Genomic DNA, 26,336 nt, shown 5'->3' with positions numbered 1-26,336 from the left:
AGGGCTTGATGATTATCTGACAAGACTCATGATTAGCTGATAGTTGACAGGTTGAACCCCCCCAATGTAATCACAAAATAATCACATTCAGTCTCCCTGCAAAGACATGCTAAACTTCGACTTAGTGTCTGTAAATGTTTCGACATTATCTAGAAATGTTTACTTCGGTATCTACAAATGTCTATAATAAGTAGAAATTGTGAGATAGTATTGACACTTTAGTGGTGGGAATGTGTTATCCTTATTATCCATATTATCCTGCTGCTAGGAGAACGGTAATGGTTGGTGATCTAGTCGATAGGAGGTACTGTAGCCATTATTCATCCGTCCACTTCAACAAGTGGTTCCATACACATGTAATTACAGCAGGAAACATTCTGTACCCCCAAATCTTTTCAGGTCTGAAGTTTTTGATTTCACCTTGAATGTTTTGATATTCTATCCCCATGGTAACTGCCCATTGTGAGCTAACAATTGCGGAAATGTGCATAGATCCATACGTCTACTTTAAAATGGTTTTCTATGTGTTCTTGTTTGTCATCTCTCACTAATGTCCATATGTCTCATCTCAGCCATGACCTTTGGAAGGGATATGTGGAATAACCTGCACGGGCTCTTTCTGTCCTCTAAACATCAGTAAATGAAGTGAATGCAAGTCTGTGATACCATAGTGTACTAGAGTTGACCTAATTTTGACTATGGTGAGTAAAATAATTTAAATGTGATCCATTGAATTCACCAGCATGCTGTTTTTAATTTCTTTCTCTAACACTTTCCCCATATCTAGGCATCGTTTCATGGGGAGTGGCTCAAAACAGGAAGAGAGGACCTTGTGTCTGCCTCCGAGCAGAACTCTTTGAATTCTTCAAGGTAGTAGACCCCCTGCTGAATGTTTGAAAGAAACTGTGGAGGCAGTGTAGATGCAAAATGAGTGTATTTGCTGAGTGTACCTGTTACCATGTAACTGCATTGCAGTTCCTGGCACAATACACATGCCGACTACAGTAGAATACTAAATCACAGCCAACTGTTTATTTGTTTTGTAGTTTGTAGCCTTCTATTACAGCCAACACCCAACATCACAGCCATGGCTTAACTTGCTTTGTCTTTTATCTGTTGTTTTTCTTCTGCCACTAATTGGATAACTGGCTTATGAGCGCAACACTATGGTTTATTATGTTTTTGCAGATGTTCCACCGAGAGGGTGATCAGCAATGTTCCTCAGTACGTGGAGAAAGGGCTGGTGTCAGGGAATGTTACCCCGCCATCACAGCCTAGGGAGAACAATCTCAACCCTGGTAAAAAGAGAGCACTGAATTTGTGTAACAAATGATAGGTCCAAAAAAGACTGTAGGCGTGTGAGGATTGAATGGATTATGTCATGTTAATTTAGGGCTAACAACTGTCAAAAGCAGGTGATTATCTTTGGGTATTGCCTCTGTCTCAGGGCAGATTTTTACATCTCTCAAGTATAGGTCCAAGCACACCTGTAAATGTCACCTCCACCAATCACAGCAAAAGCCAAAGGGCAGAGAAGTATGAGGTCATCGATGATAACTTCCTGTCCATTGATCATGGTGAGACACTCCTTACATTCCAAACACTAGATTGCGTTGAAGTGTATCTCTTGACTGAGGGCCTTGTTCAGTCAAAAACCCGCTAACTAGGATGTTCTTGAGGCAAGACAAAACATCACTTGAGTAGAAGGATTTGTGTTTTCATAGAGGGCTGTAGCACCAAAGGGAATGATGATGATAATGATGTAGGACCCTCCAGTTCCAACACTCCCCCCAGCAGCCATGAGTACCTACTCCATCTCAAACAGCAGGCCGGTTCCCATCTCAGGGCCCAGAAGGAACGCCATGTCAAAGGTCAGTGGTCAGAGGGAAATGTCAGAGGTCTTTGACAGGGCAAAGTGGAAATATACTGGGTGGATTTGTTGATACTAATGTACCTGAATCATGTTTTTCACAGCATGTGGTAGTGATCAGAGCATGACCCTAAGAAATAGGCCTTTCACTGTCTAGGATGCAAAATTATTCTTCAAAATGAAGGCCTAGTTAATGTTTGGTTTGCGTTTAGCTAAAGTTAATGTATTATTTTATTTTCTCTGATAGATCTCTCTCTGAAAAAGGACAAACTCCAGCATCTTCTCCTAAAACTTGACACTATGAAGGGCCCCCTGGGGCAAGACACTAGATGGCAATACAGCAGCGAGCGAGACGAGCCAATGGGTGTACTTACAGTACTAATGTCTAATGTCTTGCAGTACTAACATCTCTAAAGGCAACAGTGCTTCTAAAGAGATAGTACTACAGTATATACAGTACATGTCATACAGACATAATAACTGATAATGAATCATAATTAAAAGCAGTCCAGTCTGTGGATGTGTGATTGATGTCCAGAGTGTTCTCCCTCTCTAAGGAGCCTGGAGAGGATGACAGGGCTCATGCAAATCCTGGGGACAGACAGAGAGAGGCAGCAGGTGAGAGGACAGCCAACAACCACATGGAGGATAGGTAAGCAAGCACACAGCAGCTCACAGCCCCTTGCAAAGGATGTCGACTCAGGCATTGTTTGGTTGTGCACATTGAGTATTCAATTTATTGATTGATTATTAATAACGTTTTTGAGATTTTTGTTTTCATTTCACAGACCTGTGCATATGTCACCCAATCACAGAGAGAGCATGAGCCCAGAGGATGAAGATGCCTGTGACCATTACCTGCACAGGTAGTGACACACCTTTCTTACCACACACACTGTTTAAATGGACCTTCTTGCTGAAGTTTATTTTGTCTCTGCAGGGGGAATAAGATGATCCACAGCTGTTGGCGCAGAATCTTCCAGTCCTTCAGCTTCCCCTTCACCCTGGCTACTGCCTTCATCATAGAGCTGCTCAGCTTCATCACACAGTATGTCATCAAGGTAAAGTTGCTCTCCGAGGGATAATGATGTGCATGGGTATATTCAGATTAATAACTAGAATTCAGTTATTTCAAAGTATATTATATTTGGTTGCATTTAGTTCACCTGTCTTTACCTGTGTGCACACAGGTGTTGATGGTGGGACTAGTCGTAGTGCTAGGGGAACAGGTGATCACACCTCTGTTCGGGGCACTGTTTAGCCACACCCTCCAGCCCATGGCCAGGTGTTTCCTCAACGTCTCATGGGCTGTCAGGGCCATTCTCCACTCCCTATTGGCCATTGTTAGGGAAGTCTTTATGCACGTAGCGCTACTCGTTCAATCGTTCAGGCTCGTGGAAGTCAACATGGCTGCTGCTGAGCCTCATGGCAGACAGGACGTGTGATTCAGGAAGCCCAAGGGCAATTAAAAGCCTATAAAGCTAATATAACCTAACTTTTCTCAGTGATTGAAAGTGTGCCTTTATGTTTAGGACAAGTGTTGTAGTTTTTAGCTAGTTATTACTAGCTACAATTATACATTAATACAAATATCATAATTACAGATACAGTACACCCAATATCATTCTATCATAGCTGCACATGGAATACATCCATTCCTTCCAGTTATTCATAAGAAAACACAATTTAGAAACAGTTACTGAAATCACAAAATGTGTTTATTTGCAATGTGCTGAACACATCATTCAAGTGGGGTTGAATCATTGTTTTTGAAACAACACTAATGTCTTCGTGTGTGGACATCTACAGTATGAAACTTCGGTTTACTCTATAGCAAACACTAGTGACGCCACATAATCACTGTACACTATAGTTACACAGTGTTCGGGAGTAGTGAACTACATGTAGTCAACAAGTAATTTAATTACATTTTGCAGTAGCAAAATTCTAATCTTGGTTGTGTTTTGCCATGTAGCAGTGTAGCTAACTACTTGAACTACACACTACTTTGTTGCTAACAAGAAAAGAAAATATAGGTGAAGTAGGCGAGAATTTTCTTTCTTTTTTGGCATCAGACCTGCCTAATTCTCAGTTGAAACACATTTTGTGTGCCTAATTCTCACTACACATTCTGTTAACATCTGATTCCGGAGTGATTTGTTCTTGCAATATGTAGTCTATGGCCTTTCAGATTTAGATATGATAATTTTTAACTAAGTATAGTAGTTTGGATGGAGTGAACTACTTTTTCGGAGGCTCTTATAGTTCACTATATTCTCCATAAGGGTAGCTTTAGTGTCGCTTAATTTCTTCCAGTGTGAAGTAATTGGTAGCTTGGTAAACTATATTTTCAGAGTAGCTTCCCTAGCACTGTAGTTACATTGCATGCACTTACATTATGACTTTAATTCCTGAAATACTAGTTCTTCAACACTGCAAATGAAGGTAATACAGAATGACTTCATTCACATTAAGTCTGGTCCCACACTGTTTTACAGAAAACACACGTTCCTGTTTTCAGATTTACATTCGTCCATTTACTCAGTCAAGACCTGAAAAGTGGTTGAGCTTTTTTAGGCCCAAAATAATCATTTGGAATTGGAGAGAGAAAAAACACTGAGAAAACAAAACAATTTATAAACATTTTTGTCTGTGTACAGTGTTCGTTTGGCTCCATAATGTCAGTTTTATTTTTGAATAAATGCATCTTTTGCATCTTCCTCAATGTGAGTCTGAAGCCCAGAGTGTGACTCCGAATGGTGCATCTGTGGGTTACTTGGTCGTCTGTTTGCTTGGTCGCCGGTTTGTTTCGTTGAGCCCTTGCGCTGCGATTCCCCCGTTGACGTCCTGATGCTGGAGCAACGGGACCTGGCTCCAGCTTCATCCTCCATGGCTCTGTCATAATCGTCTGAAAGACAGATCATGAGTGCATATTCTTATATTGGTTTTCTGTCTCAGACTCCTCTTCAGAAGTGCTTTTGTGTCCGTCTTTGGGATCTTTGATTTGGTGTGTTTTCATCCTGTGACTCTGAGGCTTTTCTGTGTTTGTTTGGTCCTCAGAGGCCTCGCTTACATCTGCGTTCTCACTAGAAGCACCACTAGAAGCACCCACAACATCTCTTGACTTATCTGTCCTTTCCCCCTCTGAATATTTCTTCTCTTTTGTGTCAACAGCGCGTTCCCACTCCTTCTCCCATTCCCCCTCCTCCTCCTTCTCCATATCCCTCTGCTTATTCCTCTCCTTCTCCTTCTTGTCTTTTGTCACAGCCCCCATGCTGATGGTGCTCTCAGCTTTCCTGCCATTGGAGATGAGGGTGGGAGTGAGGTCTTTAACCAAGGGCTCTGGCATCACCAGTATAGGCAACATGTCGCCTGTTACGGTCCTGGAGCCACAGTCTGGATGGCTGCTGTGGGAGCGTGGTTGTGGTGGGATCAGTGATTGTTTCCTGGTGTAGACCCCATGTCTCCCATAGAGGCTTCCGGAACCTCCCGAGGCATCGTAGTCTATGCTGAACCCTTTGTTCTGGTAGCAGACCTCCTCAATCAGGGGGATCATGGGCCGGCCCGAGTTCACCTGTCGATCACGGAAAGAAGGGGCATTTAGAGGGTTGCTTTGAGTTGAAATGGTTGCTTTGTGACTTGTTATGTTCCAACTGATGCGGCGTTGTCCTTGTCCGTGCAAAAGTCTCATTGGTCTTGTTCAGAATTTCAAAATGACGTTGGACAACTATGGACAAGCAATTCAGTACGTTTGACAGTGTTTTCTGAAAAGCTTTGGCTGTACGACCAGATCAAACCGCCCCTCCACGCCCATACCCCGCCTCCCAGGATGCCTCTTCCACAGAGCCAAACAACCTTATCACATTCTGTTCATGTGTTACTTTACGCACACATTTCTGAACAGCGGAAATAAAAACCCTGTAGCGTTTTGAACAAGCATTCCCCCCAAAATATCTATTTTGTGGGCTAATTTAAGACGACATGTAACTACAACCTTCTCTGTCTGTTGTAACTAAGGACACTGCAGTAGCACAAACATAAGCAGTACGCAAACAATGTTATTTGCAATATCCTTATCTTAATTGTGGTGTGAAACCAAATGCATTTAGCCTACATGACAACATAACATGTAGCCTAACGCAGTTATTTTGCAACACCAAACGATATGATAGACAGTACGTCATTGACATTTGCCAGAGTAGCCTGTTTCAGCTCTGGCCAGCTGAACTAGCACATACGCAGAAGGTACGGTTGTTTAGCTATTGGGAAGAAGCTTCCAGAGAATCTGGTCAAAATATTAAAACACCACACATTAGCTTACTGAATCGATACAGATAGATACTAGATCTATTCTATGTCTGAATCTATGATATTCCGCTTACATATGGGGTTGGGTACTGACCATAAATCGGCTTCAGTCTACAATGCAAAACACAAGTCAGTATTTTACCACATCACCAAACTCACAATAATTACATATGCAAACTATTACATACAGTGACACATTTTTTTATTGTTTTGGCTCTGTGCTACCATGATTACGGATTATCCTGAATGAATCATGAGTAAGGATAAGTGAGTGTCACGCCCTGATCTGTTTCATCTGTTCTTGTGCTTGTCTCATCCCCCCCTCCAGGTGTCGCCCATCTTCCCAATTATCCCCTGGGTACTTATACCCGTGTTTTCTGTCTGTCTGTGCCAGTTTGTCTTGTTTGTCAACAAGCGTTTTCTCTCAGCTCCTGATTTTCCCCAGTCTCTCTTTTTCTCGTTCTCCTGGTTTTGACCCTTGCCTGTCCTGACTCTGAGCCTGCCTGCTGTCCTGTACCTTGGCCACACTACTCTGGATTATCGACCCCTGCCTGCCTTGACCTGTTGTTTGCCTGCCCCTGTTGTTGCAATACACATTGTTACTTCAACGCAGTCTGCACTTGGGTCTTACCTGAAACCTGATAGTACGAACTTGCCATGACTGACTCAGCAGACTTGGACCAGCTCCGCAATGCCATCTCCTCCCAAGGAGCACTCATTGGAAGGCACGAGGAGTTGCTTCTTGGTCTGATGGAAGGGTTCCAGGACATGGCCGAACGTCACGACCTAGCATTGGACACTTTGCGGGAGCAATTCCGTGTTTTGCCTACTAGGCAGCCTACCACAACGGTAACCTCCATGCCCCTCAGTAACCCGGCTGGTAGCAGCCCCGTCACCCTGGATTCCCTGGAACCCTGCTTACCTCCCCCGGAGCACTACGACGGAGATTCCAGAATCTGCCGGGCCTTTCTCTCCCAGTGCTCCCTCATTTTTGAGCTGCAGCCTTCTTCGTTCCCAGGCACTCGCCTGAGCCCGGCGGTGTGGGAGCAACAATCTGCCATCTGCCTCAGTCTGGAGTTATTCGTGGAGGAGGTGAGAGAAGTTTTCAAGGCTCCAGTGTCCAGGAGAGAGGCTCCCCGGAAGTTACTCCAGCTTTGGCAGGACTTCCTCTGTGTGGTAGACTATGCGGTGGATTTCCGCACGCTACCAGAGGAGGGTGCCTGGAACCCGGAAGCACTGTTCGACGCGTTCCTGCACGGATTATCGGAGGAAGTAAAGGACGAGCTTGCAGCCTGGGAACTTCCTACGGATCTCGACTCACTCATCGCTTTAACCATTCGGATCGATGGTTGGCTACGGGACCGTAGGAGGGAGAAGAGGTCTGATTGTGGTCCCAAACGCTCACTCAAGAATCCCACCTTGCATCCGATGAACTCTGGAAGTCCCCGGCATCTTCGTCTCCGAGAGGATCCGAGCTTACCCGAGTTCCTCCAAGAGCCTCCGAAGACTGCTGATTTGACCCTTCCCAAGGCCGATGCAGCTCGGCAGGGCAAGGCTGTCTCCAGCCGAATGCGTACACAGACTTAACACCCAGAGTTGTTTGTAATTGCTATACTGCCGGTCATTATGTGTCTACCTGTCCCTTCAAGAGACCTAGCTAATTGGTAGGAATGAGTACTCTGATGGGTCTTAAGGACAATGTTGCTTCTCCTCCTACTCACCCCCCTCTCCATGCCACCCCGCTGTGGGGCGACCAGTCCAAGTCCCTCCAGATACTCATCGACTTGGGGGCTGATATGAGTCCTATGGATGTTACCCTGGTGTCCAAGCTGGGTATCCCCATTCAACCCCTATCCATTTCCATGGGTGTTAGAGCGCTGGACAGGCACTCCATAGGCCGGGTCACCCACCAGAGCACCCCTATCAACCTATGAGTGTCGGGGAACCACAGCGAGACAATACAATTCCTGCTAATTGAGTCTCTGCAGGTTCCCGTGGTATTGGGATTCTCTTGGCTCCAGTGACACAATACCTCGATTGACTGGCCTGCTGGTGCCATCCTGGGCTGGAGCCCGTTCTGCCACACTCATTGCCTGAAGTCAACTCTGCCTGCCCCGGGACATCTTCCTGGGGGCTTGGAAATTGGACCTCTCCGCCAACCCCACAGACTACCAGGACCTGCGGGAGGGGTTCAGTAAGGCCTGGTCCACTTTGCTTCCGGAGCTCCAACCGGTATCCAAGAAGGTCAAGCCGGATGCGCTGGCACGCCGCTATAGCCCCGCGGCTACACCCCCGGAAGCCGAGACCTTTCCCCCCCCTGCTCCAAAGTCATTAGCCCCTCTGCTGTTCGTCCTCTGTTGTCCTGTACCCTCCGTATACTTCCTACTTTTCGTGTGTCTAGATGTAAACCCATGTCTCACAGCCCTTTGTCTCCTGTCACCTGATAGTGAGAAAGGTACAGAGGCATAAATATCATACCCACCAAAAATGCTAACCACCCCTGTTTTTTGATTAGAATATCTTGGGGGGTATGATATTTGTGCGTCTAACTTTCTCACTTATCATTATTCATGATTCATTCAGAATGATACATAATCACATAATCATGGTAGCATCCACATTAATGTAGAAATGTTTAGAAACATAAAAGTGACTCCAAAATGACACAATACATTATTTACCATTCATTTCTATTGGGTACAAAATAATCTGAACTACAACCAATATAAGCAGCAAATGCATCCAACAAATTTGTAGAGTCACAAGCTTTCTGTAATCATTGCGTGCTATGAATATGGGACCACTTATCTTTTTACTACTTTAATACACATAAGTGAATTTGTCCCAATACTTTTGGTCCCCTAAAATGGTGGAAAATTAAAGCTGACAGTCTGCACTTTAACCTCAGTCGATGTATCATTTGAAGTCCAAAGTGCTGGAGTACAGAGCCAAAACAACAACGGAAATGTCACTGCCCCACTTGTTGCTGCATCTTGGGAAAACAAAACACAATTCTGAACCACGACGTCACAGTACAACCACAGGTGCCATACTTCAATTTGCATAATTATGCAATGGAAGTGCATCACATGTAAACATTTAACACACATTACACCACCTCACTGTCACATCCACAACATCACTCTAGTGAGTACGTCAAAGCAATGCTTTCATGAAAACTCACCATCTGGAACCCCCTTAAGCTCTATATAAACAGCATTAGTGAAAAAAGACATCAGGGGCATAGAGGGAGAGAGTGAGGAAGGAAAGACTGTCTGATATGCTGAGTTTGAACTTGTTCTGCCATCCACTGGTTTAGGAGTCACAGCTCAGAGATTGAGCTTAACTGACTTGCCTAGTTAAATAAAGGTAGTTGATATGGCGTTACAGACATGTTTTAAAATATATATATTAGTCTCATATATATTAGTCTCTATATATTTTGCCTTGTATTACACTGTAGTTTAGATGAGTGGTCGATTAGTTTAGATTTGACAGTAGCTAGGTTTCCATCCAATTGGCAACCGATTGTCATACCAATATTCTAAAACCTGCATATAGAAAATATGTGCATTTCCCCAACCAGTGTGGTTTCCACCAAATGGACTTGTTGTGGATAAATATCAGATGTAGTTTTTTGACAAATACTGTTGTGTTAAATAGCAAATGTGCCTACTATAGTATTGGCACGTGTGTTCTAGGCAACAGCCCTCGGATACAGTGCGGGTAGGCTCGTCTACGTGATGAGATTATTATAGATAAGAAGTGAGGATATTTTTACTTGTCAAATGGCAGTCAAGCATCGATCATCATGTCACCAGAATCAGACCCTTTGATATTTATTGGAGAGGAGCATTAAGATCACTGTGCACTTTCACCACGCTGTGAAGTTTATCATCATTCATTTCATCAGTAGTCTAACAAACTGCATAGCTTCCCGAGTCGTAGTGGGAGGACCACACAGTATATCATCGCGTGACTCCAAGTTTACTTCAATATCATGGTTATTGTATCAATATTTGCCCATAAAGTTGTTTCCTCCGGTATTTCTCTGAAAATTAATTGGACGACACAAAAAGATCCCACTTTATGTAGCGTATTTGGTTTTGTCGAAATTTGAAAAGTTCACCAACAGCTTTTTAAAAAAAAACTTGCATAAAATGTTTGGATGAAAACCTGGGTAATGACACATTTAGCTCAGATTAGGGTTGTATAAGCCAACTATCCTTAGTTGCTTCGTTGTGTTTGACTGTAATACTCATTTATGTGTCTTTGCCATTCCTGGCCATTCATTCAGTCGCAACTGGCCAGCAAATGGTCATTCAATATTTCAACACCTGGATCAATATATTTCTTTCACTTGTGTGCGTGCTTTAGTTGCCCCTGTGTGTGTGTGTGAGAGTCATGTGTGTGGATACAGTGTGTGTTATGTGTACATGGAGCAGCCCTTACCACATTGGGGTGCTTCCCCAGGATGACAGCCCCTCGTCTGGCCGGGTCCCGTCTCCGTCTCCTCTTGGCCCATCGGATCAGCAGGAACAGGATGGCCACTAACAGTAGCAGCATCCCACCCATGATCCCGCCAGCCATCCTCACATCCATGTCTCTGAACAACCGCTCTTCTCCGAAAGGTGTCCGTGGAACTATGGAGGAAAGGATGGAGGGATAGGAGAGACAGTTTAGAGTATGAAGTCCAACTGCCCGCACAACTGGTCCATTATCTTCACTTTGCACCGGCTCGTGCTCATAGCCCTGCGGAGTCCTATTCATTCATCCAAACGTTGTGCCTGACGCCCAGATGAAGAGAAAGTCTGTGTCTGGTTTGTAAGCAGTCAGTCAGTCTACACTTCTTTGAATGGGGAGAAAATACATTCTGGGAAATTCGAGCAGCTTGACGTCCATCGTATTGTATTCATGTTGCCTGGAGTGGCATGATTGACCGTGCATTGAAGGGGAGGGGGGTGAACTGGGAGATCACAAGGTCACAAATATTTAATGAATAGACCAACCACACATTAAAAGCCACAAAGAAATAGTTCATTGGCCACAAAATCAACATTTTGCATTTTGCAATGACCATCTTAGTCTCCGGACTTAAAACACATTGAAAACCTGTGGTTTGAATTGAGGAGGGCAATCCCATAAGCACATAGGAAGGATATAAAGGACATTTTAGAAAGGCTCTGTGCCGTTATCCTCGCAAGGTAAGGCATTGAAAACAGGGTATCAATAATTTTGACCCCTAGCTTAAAATATATATACATATTATATTACTTGTTAAACAAAATCTCTTTCTCTGAGCAATTGTATTAGTATAAAATAATATAATTTTCCCATTTTTTTGGGGAACATACAATATACTGTAGCTCTGTTTTCCAATTATATATTTTATACAGTAGTTCTTGCTCATCTTTATCAAGAGTGTCAGTCATTTGGAATGCAGACCGTGGGGAGAAAGAACAAGGACGCCGTCATTTAGCGTACATCCCAAAAACTGATTTTAGTGGATGTTTGTAAAAATCTGTTGTGTTTTTTGTGTTTTAACAGGCCCACAATGTGGTACTAAACAGTTTGGCTGTTTTTGATGCATAACATTTAGATATAGTCAATTTCGGGGTTAGAAAAGATTTCTGTTAACTGCCATTTGTGTGAGCTGGTAGCATAGCTAGGCATGTTGAAATCTGTGGTGATACTTGAAGCTGTTTTTAAGTGTAATGGGGTTGGATGGTGACAATGACATGAACATGTATTGGGGTTGACATCCATACAAGCACTTTTTTATCCCTGATTTTTATCCCAAAATAGCGGGAAATACCATAGCCTAACTGTAGACTGCTTTTGATGGGGGCCAATGAAGAGATTCTGAATCTTTCCCCCCCATGGGGGATGCGTGAGTATAGTTGCCATGGCATTTCCATTGTTTCGAGTTCAATTGATGTCTTTCCTGCATCTACAGGCTACACTGTAAGAAAATTGTATTGTTCTTTATTGACATTCAGAGAGCCCTAGTGGTATTAACCAGTGTTGATCAGCTCCATATGTTGTGTGTGCACACTACTGTCATTGTGACTTTCCCTACCTATCAAAGAGCTGATACTGTGTGTGTGGGTGTGGTCTGTATGTGGGGTTCCTGTATCCTCACCCGCCCCTTCTCCTTTGACGTGTCAGTCATGCTCAGTACTTACCTGGCTGGCCTCTTTGTAGCAGCTCTATGTCGACTGAGGCTTTAGCAACCTCACCTGATTCCTCATCCATAGCGACCACCTATAGGATAAATAATGATATTACAGAGAGCTGTAGATTAGAGACAAAAAAGGCTTCTATGTGTATTTGTAACCCTAATGTTAAATTAAGCTAATTTCAATGTGTGTGTTACCTACAGTTGTATTACTACTGGGCCACTTATTGGCCTAACCTAGCTATACAGTTAGCCAGGGACGACTAGTAAAACCAACTGTCCCTGTTTAACAAATCCAGGTTTTTACACAGAAAAAATATATAAACGCAACATGTAAAGTGTTGGGCCCATGTTTCATGTGCTGAAAAAGAATATCCCAGAAATGTTCCAAATGCACAAAAAGCTTATTTCTCTCAAATGTTGTGCACAAATGTGTTTATCCCTCTTAAGTAAGCATTTTTCCTTGCCAAGATAACCCATCCACCTGACAGGTCTGGATCATCAAGAAGATGATTAAACAGCATGACCATTACACAGGTGCACATTGTGCTGGGGACAATAAAAGGCCACTCTAAAATGTGCAGTTTTGTCACACAACACAATGCCACAGATGTCTCAAGTTTTGAGGGAGTGTGCAATTGGCATGCTGACTGCAGGAATATCCACCAGAGCTGATGCCAGAGAATTGAATGTTTATTTCTCAACTATAAACCGCCTTCAACGTCGTTTTAGAGAATTTAGCAGTGCATCCAACCGGCCTCACAACTGCAGACCACGTGTATGGCGTCGTGGGGGTGAGCGGTTTGCTGATGTCAACATTGTGAACAGAGTGCCCCATGGTGGCAGTGGGGTTATGCAATGGGCAGGCATATGCTATGGACAACGAACACGATTGCATTTTATTGATGGCAATTTGAATGCAAAGAGATAATGTGACGAGAACTTGAAGCTCATAGTCGTGCCACCGCCATCACCTTATGTTTCAGCATGGTAATGCACGGCCCCATGTCGCAAGAATCTGTACACAATTCCTGGAAGCTGAAAATGTCCCAGTTCTTCCGTGGCCTGTATACTAACCAGACATGTCACCCATTGAGCAAGTTTGGAATGCTCTGAATTGAAGTGTGTACGACAGCGAATTCCAGTTCCTGCCAATATCCAGCAACTTTGCAGAGCCATTGAAGAGGAAGTGGGACAACATTCCACAGGCCCCAATCAACAGCCTGATCAACTGTATGTGAAGGAGTTGTGTCGCACTGCATGAGGCAGATGGTGGTCACACCAGATACTGACTGGTTTTCTGATCCACGCCCCTACTGTTTTTTAAGGTATCTGTGACCAACAGATGAATAGCTGTATTCCCAGTCATGTGAAATAAATAGATTAGGGCCAAATTAATTTATTTCAATTGACTGATTTCATCAACTGTAACTGTAATTGCATGTTGCGTTTTATATTTTATATTTTTGTTCAGTATATATTTGTCTGACTATGATCGTACCTCGAGGAAGTGCCTCTCGAAGGGTCGTAGGCGGTCGGTCTTAGCGATGATAACCCCTTCCTGGGTGATGTGGTACAGTGCAGTTGTGGCTGATGTGGGCGGGAGAGAGTAATGCATTTTTGGATTCACCCCCTGTAAATGGAGGGAAGTTAAACCGAGAGATGATACACCAGGAACCAAGATGGGATGAAAATACTTTTGTTTATTATCCCTTGAAACTAACTAAATGTAGTCAGACACACACATTGTCCCACTGCTTACATCTACGAAGTCCTGGTCTATGACTTGGATGAGAAGCACCTCGTTCCCATAGGTGGAGACTAGTGTGGCAGGACTGGAGTTCTCGACGATGAAGCCCTTGTACGTGGTTCTGTTGAAGAGGGGAGGGAACCGGTTCTCTGCTAGCACCCGGACCAGCGCTGTCGCCACACTGTACTTCTTTGGGTCATTCAGCTGAGATGCCTGTACATGATTGATTGTGTTTTCAATGTCAAACAGTCCAGGAAGATCCCATTTCAGATCTATTTGGTTGCCAAATTAGATTTTAAAAGGCTCTTAGTACGGCGCTTATTGTCTTATTTGTGGCTTTTTGATTAGGAACGCTACTGATACTAGTGCTTTTATCGTTGTTTCATTCAATATTTTCTTACCATGATGCGTAGTCGGAATGTAGGTGTCAGGTGTCTGTTTTCCACCCGTCTAGTCAATGTGATCTCTGCTGTTTGGTTGTCAATCTGAAACCTGTTTTTGTCAGCACCTGAGGCACATGTGTTACAGGTAAATACACAGGCCACCGGGATGTCACACAGAATGACCACATGAGTTCACTTCTGTCAAGTGTCAGGCTTCAATGCAATCCTTTCAAAAAATAAACGTCAGAGCAGTCTACTGGCCTCTCAATAGGCCTTGAAAATGCCTATTGGCGACTATGGATTAAGCAGACACTATTAGGTAGGCCCACACCTGAGAGAATGGAGTAGAGCAAAGGCGTATCAAGGCTTCTGTCTCCATCTTCGGCATGAATTGGACCAGGAGAGAAATTCAGTAACATGTCCTGAAACCAGAGAATTACTGCATCTTAGAATCCACATGGATTGTTCAATCAATCAATTGTTAGATCTTGACTCCTGCTAGGTTGCCCTCGTAAAAGAGATTTCTAACTTCAAGTGTCTTTCCTGGTTAATATATTAAGGGTTCATTTAAAACAAAAGAATCAATAGTGTCTGCAGTATGCACATCCATATAATTCAAATTCTACAATGAAAGAACTAAGCAGCAGTCATGACCTGGTCCTTTTCTGTGATGTTGACTGTGTAGAGGGGATTGGTGCAGACAACCGTGTGTTTGTTGTCCTGGGAGATGGGTGTGCACGGTAGGAACTGAGGGTACTGGTCGTCCCCGTCCTTCACGTGCACAGTCAGAGAGGCGGAAGTGTTGTACCACTCCTTGGTGTTGGTTTCCTGGAGTAGATATTTATTATTATTTTTTACTTAAGCTTCAGTAATGATACCCAATATAATAGAAAACTCTTCCACCTAGCAAGACTGAGAGCAAACCCTTACTGAAAAACCACATTGATTTCACATGTGGAAAATCACAATTTCACATTTCACATCTTTACATGTTTTGCACATGTGAAATCACGTGAAACCATGTGTTTTTGGAACACTTCACATGTGATGACATTTCACATGAAGTTTCTCATGTGAATTTTCACGTGATCACATAACCTTTCACATGTGGATTCAAATGTTCACATGAGATTTCACAGGTGATGCCCTGCGAACAATAATGACTCATTATGATACACCCTCTGTCACCCTGATCTGTTCACCTGTCTTGTGCTTATCTCCACCCCCCCACCAGGTGTCTCCTATATTTGACTCATTATCCCCTGTGTATTTATACCTGCGTTTTCTATTTGTCTGTTGCCAGTTCGTCTTGTCAGGTCTTACCAGCATGTTTCTCCTGTTCTCAAGTTTTTGTTTTCTATTCTACCCGGTGCTGACCTTTCTGTCTGTCCTGACCCTGAGCCTGCCTGCCGTTCTGTCCCTGATTGACTCTGACTTGGATTACGATCCTCTGCCTGTCCTCGACGTGCCCTTTGCCTGCCCCTTTGTTATAATAAATATTCTGAGAATCTAACTATCCGCCTCCTGTTTCTGCATCTGGGCCACATCCAGAGTCGTGATACACACAGCACTTTTAACATGGTGTTTTCAACTTACATATTTGACACACTTTAACAAACAATACTACATTGTGTATGTTTATTTATACAGTCGTTATTATTCAACATGTCTTACCTGGGATTTTAACTCACAACCTCTTGGTTTACAGCATTCCGATCTTCCTGCTATGCCACAATGTCTGTGTCAGTAACCGATTTCGACTGTATTGCTACACTTTGGAGTTAAAATTAAATCCCAACCTTGTTGAAAATACAGTCAAGGAAATACAGTCACTAAATGTGTAGTGTCATGGTATTGCATGTAGAAATGTTTCATCCCCATGTTGTCACATTTATTCCACATTTGTTTCACATGAGATAATGTTCTCCCATGTGCTCACATGTTGTCACGTGGTTTTATGTTGTCGCATGTTATTACATTAACTTCACATGAAATTACATTTGATCACATGAGATCACACAAAACCACGTGGTCACATGAAATCCATGTGTTTTTCTGTAAGAGAAGACAAAGACATGGTCGGGAGAGTATTCAGCCCAGCCATGTCCTTCCACAGCATTTGCGATTTAAGGTTAGAGAATGATGCTGCCTGCAAGATGAAATGTGCTTTGCATTGTAACTATTTATGATCGGTTGCTCTCCACAAAGTATTTGAGGATGGCTTTACTCATAAATAGTTGAGTAGATTATAATACACGTCTAGTCAGGCAGTGGCATAGTAATAGATTACATATTTTCAGATTATCATTTTCAATTATATGACTAGGCAGGGAGTACACAGTTATAGCCTCTGGCTTTCAGAATTATTGGCCTCTGACCTCAATGTGTTCTTGTTGATTAATGAAAAAGGGGATTAGTAGCAGAAATGGGTTCAAATGGTATTTGTTTTCTTTAAACATTTTCAGCTGTGCTTGATTGAGCATGTCTGACTCAATGAGCTCACTTATAGTCCAAGAAGTGCAACCCCGTCCGTCTGGTACCTCAGACAGGCTCAATCAGACGCTCAAAGTATTTGAAAGAAAACACATACTATTCGAACCCAGGTCTGATAAGTAGCAGGTCTTACCACAGCGTAGATGACTAGCTGCAGCTGGGTTTTGGTCTCATAGTCCAATGGCTTGTCCAGGATCACTTTACCACTGTTGGGTAGGTCTATCCTGAAATAGCTGGCATCAGGCTGGGATGAGAGGAAATGAATTCTCATTAATTTAGTGCACAGATGGTCTACCGAGCGATTGACACAGAGGTGTAATCAGCAAGGTTAGGAAGTACAGGAGCATTTAAAATAGATTTCATTTGAGTAGATGTTGGGTTGTGGATATATTGGGTTGTTGTTTGAAATTAACAGGAACATGACAACAGGATTCAACACTGTGGTGAAGTGCCTACTAGAGAGTGAGGAGTTTTATTGGTAAAAATACAGTTTGACTGCTGTCAATTAACTCTTCATACTCTCTAAATTCTGTCACACACGGTCCCATAATGATTCTTTGTAAGTGCAAGCTCATGGTACTGTCAAATCAAATCAAATTGTATTTGTCCCATACACGTGTTTAGCAGATGTTATTGCTGGTGTAGCGAAATGCTTGTGTTTCTAGCTCCAACAGTGCAGTAATATCTAACAAGTAATATCTAACAATTTCACAACAATACACACAAATCTAAAGTAAAGGAATGGAAGTAAGAATATATAAATACTTGGTCGAGCAATGTCAGAGCGGCATAGACTAAGTTACAGTACAATAGGATAGAATACAGTATATACATATGAGATGAGTAATGAAAATATGTAAACATTCTTAAAGTGACTAGTGTTCCATTATTAAAGTGGCCAGTAATTTCAAGTCTATGTATATAGGGCAGCAGCCTCTAATGTGCTAGTTATGGCTATTTAACAGTCTGATGGCCTTGCGATAGAAGCTGTTTTTCAGTCTCTCGAACCCAGCTTGGATGCACCTTTACTGACCTCACCTTTTGGATGATAGCGGGGTGAACAGGCAGTGACTCGGGTGTTTGTTGTCCTTGATGGTGTTGTTGGCCTTCTTGTGACATCGGGTGCTGTAGGTGTCCTGGAGGGCAGGTAGTTTGCCCCCGGTGATGCGTTGGGCAGACTGCCCACCTTTTGGAGTGCCCCGTGGTTGCGGTCGGTGCAGTTGCCGTACCAAGTGGTGATACAGCCCAACAGGATGCTCTCAATTGTGCATCTGTAAAAGTTTGTGAGGGTTTTAGGTGCCAAGTCAAATTTCTTCAGCCTCTTGAGGTTGAAGTGGCGCTGTTGGGCCTTCTTCACCACACTGTCTGTGTGGGTGGACCATTTCAGTTTGTCAGTGATCTGTACGCAGAGGTCCTGTTGATGTGGATAGGGGGGTGCTCCCTCTGCTGTTTCCTGAAGTTCACGATCAGCTCCTTTGTTTTGATGATGTTGGGTGAGAGGTTATTTTCCTGGCACCACACTCCCAGGGCCCTCACCTCCTCCCTGTAGGTTGTCTCGTTATTGTTGGTAATCAGTCCTACTTCTGTTGTGTCATCTGCAAACTTGATGATTGAGTTGGAGGCGTGCGTGACCACGCAGTCATGGGTGAACAGGAAGTACAGGAGTGGGCTCAGAATGCACCCTTGTGGGCCCCAGTGTTGAGGATCAGCGAAGTGGAGGTGTTGTTTCCTACCTTCATCACCAGGGGCTGGCCCGTCAGGAAGTCCAGGACCCAATTTCAGAGGGCGGGGTTCAGACCCAGGGCCTCGAGCTTAATGATGAGCTTGGAGGGTACTATGGTGTTGAATGCTGAGCTACAGTATAGTCAATGAACAGCATTCTTACATAGGTATTCCTCTTGTCCAGATGGGAAAGGGCAGTGTGCAGTGTGATGGTGATTGCATCGTCTGTGGATCTATTGGGGTGGTATGCAAATTGAAGTGGTTCTAGGGTGCCAGGTAAGGTAGAGGTGATATGATCCTTGACTAGTCTCGCAAACACTTCATGATGACAGAAGTGAGTACTACGGGGCGATAGTCATTTAGTTCAGTTACCTTTGCTTTCTTGGGTACAGGAACAATGGTTGACATTTTGGAGCATGGGGAACAGCAGACTGGGATAGGGAGAGATTGAATATATCCGTAAACACTCCAGCCAGCTGGTCTGTGCATGCTCTGAGGACCTGGCTAGGGATGCCGTCTGGGCACGGCAGCCATGCGAAGGTTAACACGCTTAAATGTCTTACTCACATCAAAGCGGGTGAAGAAGATGTTTAGCTTGTCCGGAAGCAAGACGTCCGTATCCACAACGGGGCTGGTTTTCCCTTTGTAGTCTGTGATTGTCTGTAGACCCTGCCACATACGTCTTGTGTCTGAGCCATTGAATTGCGACTCTACTTTGTCTCTATACTGACGTTTTGCCTGTTTGATTGCTTTATGGAGGAGATAACTACACTGTTTATATTCAGCCATATTCCCAGTCACCTTGCCATGGTTAAATGCGATGGTTCGCACTTTCATATTTGCGCGAATGCTGCCATCTATCCACGGTTTCTGGTTAATGTAGGATTTAATAGTCTCCCATACACTCCTATACACTTCCTGATAAACTCGGAGGCTACCCAGAACATATCCCAGTCCGTGTGATCAAAATAATCTTGAAGCTTGGATTTCGATTGGTCAGACCAGCATTGAATAGTCCTTAGCACGGGTACTTCCTGTTTGAGTTTCTGCATATAGGAAGGAAGGAGCAAAATGGAGTCATGATCAGATTTGCCGTAGGGATTTGCCGTAAATGTGGCCTCAGGATATGTGGTTTCCAGTTTGCATAAAGTCCAGTGAAGTTCTTTGAGGGCTGTCGTGGTGTCGGCTTGAGGGGGAATATACACGGCTGTGACTATAACCGAAGAGGATTCTCTTGCGGGGTAATACGGTCGGCATTTGATTGTGAGGCATTCTAAGTCGGGTGAACAAAAGGACTTGAGTTTCTGTATGTTAGCTCAATTACACCATGAGTAGTTAATCATGAAACATACACCCCCGACCTTCTTCTTCCCGGAAAGAATATGTATTCCTGTCTACGCGATGAACTGAGAACCCAACTGGCTGTATGGACTCAGACAGTATATCCCGATGTTTCCGTGAAACAGAGTATGTTACAGTCCTTGATGTCTCTCTGGAAGGAAATCCTCGCCCTGAGCTCATCAACTTTATTATCCAGAGACTGAACATTAGCGAGTAATATACTCGGAGTGCAGGCCTCCTGAGTCGGACTAGAAGTCCACTCCGAGTACCTTTCCTCCACCGGCGGTGTTTTGGATCAGCCTCTGGAATCAGTTCAATTGTCCTGGGGGTACGAACAAAGGATCCGAGTCGGGAAAGTCATATTCCTAGTCGTAATGTATTGGAGGAAATTATAGTTGAAATGATTAATTATGTATACATTTTAATTAGAACCATTTATTTTAATACTATTATGTTGTGGTATGAAATGTATGGGTTTTTAGTTAAACTAGGACTGAAAATGTAGTTAAAACGAATTAATTGTCTGTACCTTGCGGATTTAAGGGAGAAGGAGGGTATATCTCTTTAGACAGCTAAGAATGTTCTTTGATGTTCCATTAGTGGAGAAGAGTATATCTTTTAGACAGATTGGAATGTTTGCTTTATGAGGGGAGTAGGAGACAATCTCCAGACCTGAAGACACTGCGCTATTGTGTGGATCGGAGAAAGTGTGCGAACTGATGACGTCATTTTGATCTTCTCTTTAAAATGTAATGTTCTTTGTATTTTGGGTGAGTACTCATCAAGAATAAATGCTGGACTTGTTTTTAAGACTGGTCTCTCGCTATTTCATGCAAATAATACATTTACAACTTATTATGAAATAGATAGAGTGTGAATTTGGTTTTGGCTACAAAACATATAGGAATTTAGAAGTCCTCTAACATAATGCTGGTGAGTTACTGCCGCTCTGATATCCAAAAGTTATTCCCGGCTGTATGTAGTAACACCATTTTTTGGAGGGGGGGCTAATAATATACGAAATAACACATAAAAAAAACAAAATACTGCAAAGTTTCTTAAGAGCTAGAAGCACGGCAGCCCTATCTGTCAGTGCCATTTTTCATACCAAGGCTCTGTCGATGATGTAGGTGATGGTGTCTCCATCAGCATCGATGGCCTTGACGGTGAAGACTACAGAGTTGACTGCAGTGAGCTGAGGATTGATGAAATACAGAAGACCTGTCATTATGCATCTGAAACACAAGATTTATCTATATTATCAAAGTGTGATCTAGAGATGTATCTTTACCTCACTTATGTAACGTGGTTGTATAGTCTTCTCAAAGAACTTTGGTTTGTTGTCGTTTTCATTCAGGATCTCAACTATGACCCTGTATTCACTCTAGAGAAAGAAAACAGTATTTTCAGAAATTCAGTGTAGGTATTTCCTCTCCTTTTTGAGTCGGTTCACATTCTAAATGTAAAGGTTGGGAATAACATGCTGTAGGCCTAGTTGAGATAATGGAGTAATTGAGATGCCTTACCTGTATTATGTCATCTTCATAACATGTTAATGCTGCCATCAATACAGATCCCTGGCGCTTGGAGAGAAAAAGCTATTAATTAGACTTGTTAAGTATGAACTGTCAAAGATATTAATGTGTCCTATTCAATCAAAACAGATAACTGGTTTTCTGGTATAAGAATTAAAACAGAAGGACAGCAACAGCGTGATGTCTTATTACCTCTCGATCCAGGACTCTTAAAACGGATGAGTTTAGCCTGATGGTTCTCCCTTCAAGGTAGAACCAATTGGCGTTCTCTCCGGTGAGGCACAAGCGGATGCTATTGACTCCTGTAGGGTCCCCGATGATGCTGAGGTTCGCTATGAACTCTCCTACAGGGCTGTTCTCGCTCACCGTTGCAAAGATGTCCGACCCACCCAGGCAGAGGCTGGCTGTCAATCAACAGACACAGATTTGGGGTCAATGGCTCTCAATTAAATTACTTAAATGAAAAGTCAATGACTTATTGTTTATTAGCGGTTCAACCATAAGTAGCGTTGTTCTCTTTATTAGGCCAGGTGGCATTGTAGTTTTGGTTTAAGTGGTTAATTACTAAAACCATAACATGATACCAGTGGTCACACAGTATTTGCAGTTTCATGTTGAGGCAACTTGAGAAGCAAGACCGCTAATCCCCACAGTGAGAGTTTGATTGAAATCTGGCCTACCTTTGATGACATGGTAGGACGTGTTTATTACCAGCTGGCAGAGGAACAGCCCCCATGGGGTCAACATCTTCCTCTAGCCTCCTGAGCCTCCAGTCTCTCAGCCACACCTGGAACCCACAGAAACCAGCAGCAAAATAGCGGTGTTACATTTTTATAACTTAATCCAGCAGAGACCAGATGTTAAATTCTGTATTATATGCAAATTATTATTGACAGCATTTATGTAACCAGGATCCCAAAAAAACATTAGTGATTAAGATGGTTTGTTTTCCAATATGAAGTACAGTCAGTCCAGCACTAGTTGACAACCGTTTCCCCTTTGTTTACATCCTGGCATTCACTGCTAGTCCTCCTTCTAATACTATACCCCTGAAGTCGCCCCCCGTGCATTTGACCAGTAGGTCTAGGGTCTTATGAGTCTTCTCAAGTACCACCTGTGGATAGGCCTAGTACCCCTGATTTGAGAACCACTGCTAAAACTATTTAGTCCCTCTTGAGTCACTCCTAACAGCCTTCTGCCAAGGCAGTTACGGTAAGCAGCCCGGGTAACATGACTTTCACTGCGGCCTCTCTTGTTAAACCCCACCTCATTGTCTATTTAGTGTTCTCAGTGCCTGAAAGCTTTTTTTGGCTCCTCGTATAATCAACTTTTAAATCCTCAATATTTTCCTTTCTCTGACGTTTTTTAGGCCAAAACAAGGCAACTTGTGTTATTTACCGTAATTCATTATGACTAAGTAATCCTTTCATGTTTGTTTTGTTTTATGTTGTTGATCACATTAAATGACTGCAGTTTGATTAGCCTGGGGCCAGTGCTAGTCAATTGTTAGCCTGTGTACCAGTCTATTTAGCTATTCCCCTCCATGTCATGCTAAACATGTTTGCCATGACATTTCCATAGGGAGTTGACATGAGAGCAGAAACAGACTGGCACCCAGGCTAGTCATTTGTTGCTAGGTCCATTTATCAGATTGCTCTGCCTATGAGTGTCCACTGAGTGTCAGTCACCCTCCTTCCTGCTCTCAGCAGTCAGAACCTGGATTGATCACACACCTTTACTGCTCTCAAAACTTTACTGTCATAGCATCAATGATTATTTTTTCTCCACAATTTCGATCTCGTCTCATCGCTGCAACTCCACTGAGGGCTCGGGAGGTGACGGTCGAGTCATGCATCCTCAGAAACATGACCCGCCAAACCGGGCTCCTTAACACCCACCCGCTGAACCCGGAAGCCAGCCGCACCAATGTGTCGGTGGAAACATTGTTCAACTGACGACCGAGGTCAACCTGCAGGCACCCGGCCGGCCACAGGTAGTCGCTAGAGCGCGATCAGTCAAGTAAAGTCCCCCCAGCCAAACCCTCGTCTAACCCGGATGATGCTGGGCCAATTGTGCTCCGACCTATGGGACTCCCGATCACGGCCGGGTGTGATACGGCCCGGGATCAAACCCGGGTCTCTAGTGATGCCTCTAGCACTGCGATGCAGTGCCTTAGAGCACTGCGCCACTCGGGAGGCCAACTGTCATAGAATCTTACTCTAATATATTTTACTGTTTGCTATTTATTGTTTAAATGACAGTGTGTTTAGATGCCACCTGTGGCTTGAGTGTAAAAATGAACACGCTGCTCAGTGTAGTTATAATGTTCAGTGTGAGAATTAGGCTATGTGTCTGAGTCGTGTGTTTGGAAGGTCTCGTCTGACCTCTTTGACCTAACAGCGCAAGAGAATCATGAGGTGACGTACAGGTACATCACGATGGGATGCCCAAAGTTTCCTTTACATGAGATCATGCATGCTCAGTGATACTATGCTTGCTTAGTAACAGAAATACAGAATGTACAGTTTTTTTGTCTCACTTTTTCAGTTGAAATTTCATGGAAGTCACCATGATTACTTGGTCTTCAATACAATAGTGTGGTTCAGTACAAGTAGTACCTTATGATGAATGTGATTACTTTTACAGACGTGGCAATTAAGATTATAACCACTGATTTGATGCGGATAAAATAGAATTGTCTCAATGTGCCAAATTGGAATAACGCTGGCACTGTGGATATGTTGGACAACACATTAAGAACACCTTCCTAATATTGAGTTGCTTCCCAGAGTTGTTAAGTTGGCTGGATGTCCTATGGGTGGTGGACCATTCTTGATCCACACGGGAAACTGTTGAGCGTGAAAAACCCAACAGCGTTGCAATTCTTGACCCAAACCGGTGCGCCTGGCACCTACTACTATACCCTGTTCAAAGGCGCTTAAATCTTTTGTCTTTCCCATTCAACCTCTGAAAGGCACACATACACAATCCATGTCTCAGGTGTCTCAAGGCATAAAAATCCTTCTTTAACCCGTCTCCTCCACTTCATCTACATTGATTGAAGTGGATTTAGCAAGTGACATCAATACGGGATAATAGCTTTCACCTGGATTCACCTGGTCAGTCTATGTCATGGAAAGAGCAGGTGTTAATGCTCTCCACAATCCATTTATAATATTGATTGGGTTCATGACCCTCACCCCAAAAAACAAATAAATTCACTAATTTAATGTGGCATGTATATGAAAATGAAATGATACATTTCTTGGAACAGTTCTTTTTTTGTATTGCACAATAGAACATCTATTAAAAAGAGTAGAGACTGATAACGCAGCTGGTAAGGCTGTGGATAATGCTGTGTGTGTCTACTGGTTATTAGGAGTGGAGTCAGTCTGTCTCTGGATTAATACCGTCTTTAATCTGATTGAAATACCTTCGCAACAGGAAGTCAGTCTCTGTCACGCGGGCAGATAACAGGGGATTACATATGGAATATTATTCTATATCCTATCCAGCCCGACTTGACACACCTGCCCCTGGCAGATGTAGACGTAAGTGTGTGTTTCCCCCTTTTGTGCTTATGTCACCCGTTTGTGTCTGTGTCAATCTGCTTCACTATAATAATACAATTAATAGGTAGTTTTAACGGAGGGATGCAGAAGTTGTAGAGGAGCTTTCATCAAACTTGCATTTACATACAGTTGCACACTTATATATTGGTTCCCTTGCACTTTACAATGAAGTGCAATGGAGCAGAATGTTCTGTTTTCTCCTTTCAAAACTGGTTGATTGGCTGTTTTCACAATGTAGGCAACTTACCGCAGTTGAGAAATTACCAGGAAAACGAGAATCACCTGCCCCCAACCAAATTAATTTGAAATCTGATTGATTAAGTCCTGACTTCAGTGTGAAAAATATCAATTTCAATTAATTTTTTTTCTTCTAAATTTCAACATATTTTAAAAGCAATAGTGAATCGTGAAAGGGCGGCAATATATTAAAGCACAACGGTAGTTATTTTAAGTACCTCTGTGCACTGTGTTGACAGCGGCCTCACCCAGTCTGCCTTTGTCTGTTGCTGGAAATTGAGCTCTAGCTGAATAGACCTGCGTTGCCCAGTTTGTTTCTTTCTGAAAAGCTATCTGAACTCCTTTCATGCCCTGCACCCACCACAATTAACTAAACTCATCAAAGTGCTTTTGATTACTGAACACAGCAATTACTGAGCCATTAGGGCCAGCTTCGAACATTCCCTAAACTTAACCATTTAACCTATCTTTAACTCTATCCTTAACCCTATCCCTAACCCTATCCTTAACCCCTAACCCTAAGCCCTAGCCTAGCTAACGTCAACCTCCTACCTAACGTTAGCCACCTAGCTAACATTAGCCACAGCAAATTGGAATTGGTAACGTTGCATTTTCGTAACATATTGTACGAATTGTAATTCGTAATACATTGATGATAGACATCCACAAATGAATACCCAGGAATAGTCATAGCATAACAGAAGGTTAATCCATGATGATATTTTTGGTCACACACACCAGATGTTAATTCAGTTGGAATATTATGTTCCCTAGACTAACGGTTATTGTTTGCAATTATCACCAATTAGATAGACGGCAATGGAGGTCGGAGACCTTTAATGCACATGTGACTCAAGGTGATGTGATGTCGCAATGATGTGAAAATATGTCAGGAGGCATCACCCACATTCTTACATACACTCATACACACACATGCACATATTTTC

General features: G+C 43.1%; 1 protein-coding gene across 4 annotated transcripts in view; it reads right to left on the bottom strand.

Moving 5' to 3' along the window:
• Positions 1-641: 641 nt before the first annotated feature.
• Positions 642-26,336, bottom strand: part of LOC112214398 (cadherin-related family member 5-like) — a 26,133-nt gene continuing 438 nt past the window's right edge. For 2 of the 4 annotated variants that reach the window (XM_024373090.2, XM_024373089.2), the window contains exons 2-16: positions 22,261-22,367; positions 21,773-21,984; positions 21,572-21,628; positions 21,337-21,429; positions 21,154-21,240; positions 17,116-17,226; positions 15,144-15,317; positions 14,821-14,911; positions 14,508-14,614; positions 14,119-14,319; positions 13,858-13,989; positions 12,364-12,442; positions 10,631-10,821; positions 9,363-9,383; positions 3,567-5,444 (exon numbers count right to left, since the gene is read on the bottom strand). In XM_024373090.2, coding sequence (XP_024228858.1) covers positions 4,791-5,444; positions 9,363-9,383; positions 10,631-10,821; positions 12,364-12,442; positions 13,858-13,989; positions 14,119-14,319; positions 14,508-14,614; positions 14,821-14,911; positions 15,144-15,317; positions 17,116-17,226; positions 21,154-21,240; positions 21,337-21,429; positions 21,572-21,628; positions 21,773-21,984; positions 22,261-22,327 — 2,277 coding nt within the window. In that variant the 5' untranslated portion in view covers positions 22,328-22,367 and the 3' untranslated portion in view covers positions 3,567-4,790. Of the gene's footprint in view, positions 2,462-3,566; positions 5,445-9,362; positions 9,384-10,630; positions 10,822-12,363; positions 12,443-13,857; positions 13,990-14,118; positions 14,320-14,507; positions 14,615-14,820; positions 14,912-15,143; positions 15,318-17,115; positions 17,227-21,153; positions 21,241-21,336; positions 21,430-21,571; positions 21,629-21,772; positions 21,985-22,260; positions 22,368-26,336 lie in introns of those variants that run through there. The other 2 variants (XM_024373092.2, XM_024373091.2) reach the window with 2 other exon arrangements.

The sequence above is a fragment of the Oncorhynchus tshawytscha genome, linkage group LG15, assembly GCF_018296145.1.
Source record: "Oncorhynchus tshawytscha isolate Ot180627B linkage group LG15, Otsh_v2.0, whole genome shotgun sequence".
NCBI lineage: Eukaryota > Metazoa > Chordata > Actinopteri > Salmoniformes > Salmonidae > Oncorhynchus > Oncorhynchus tshawytscha.
This window is presented reverse-complemented; position numbering and strand designations above follow the sequence as displayed.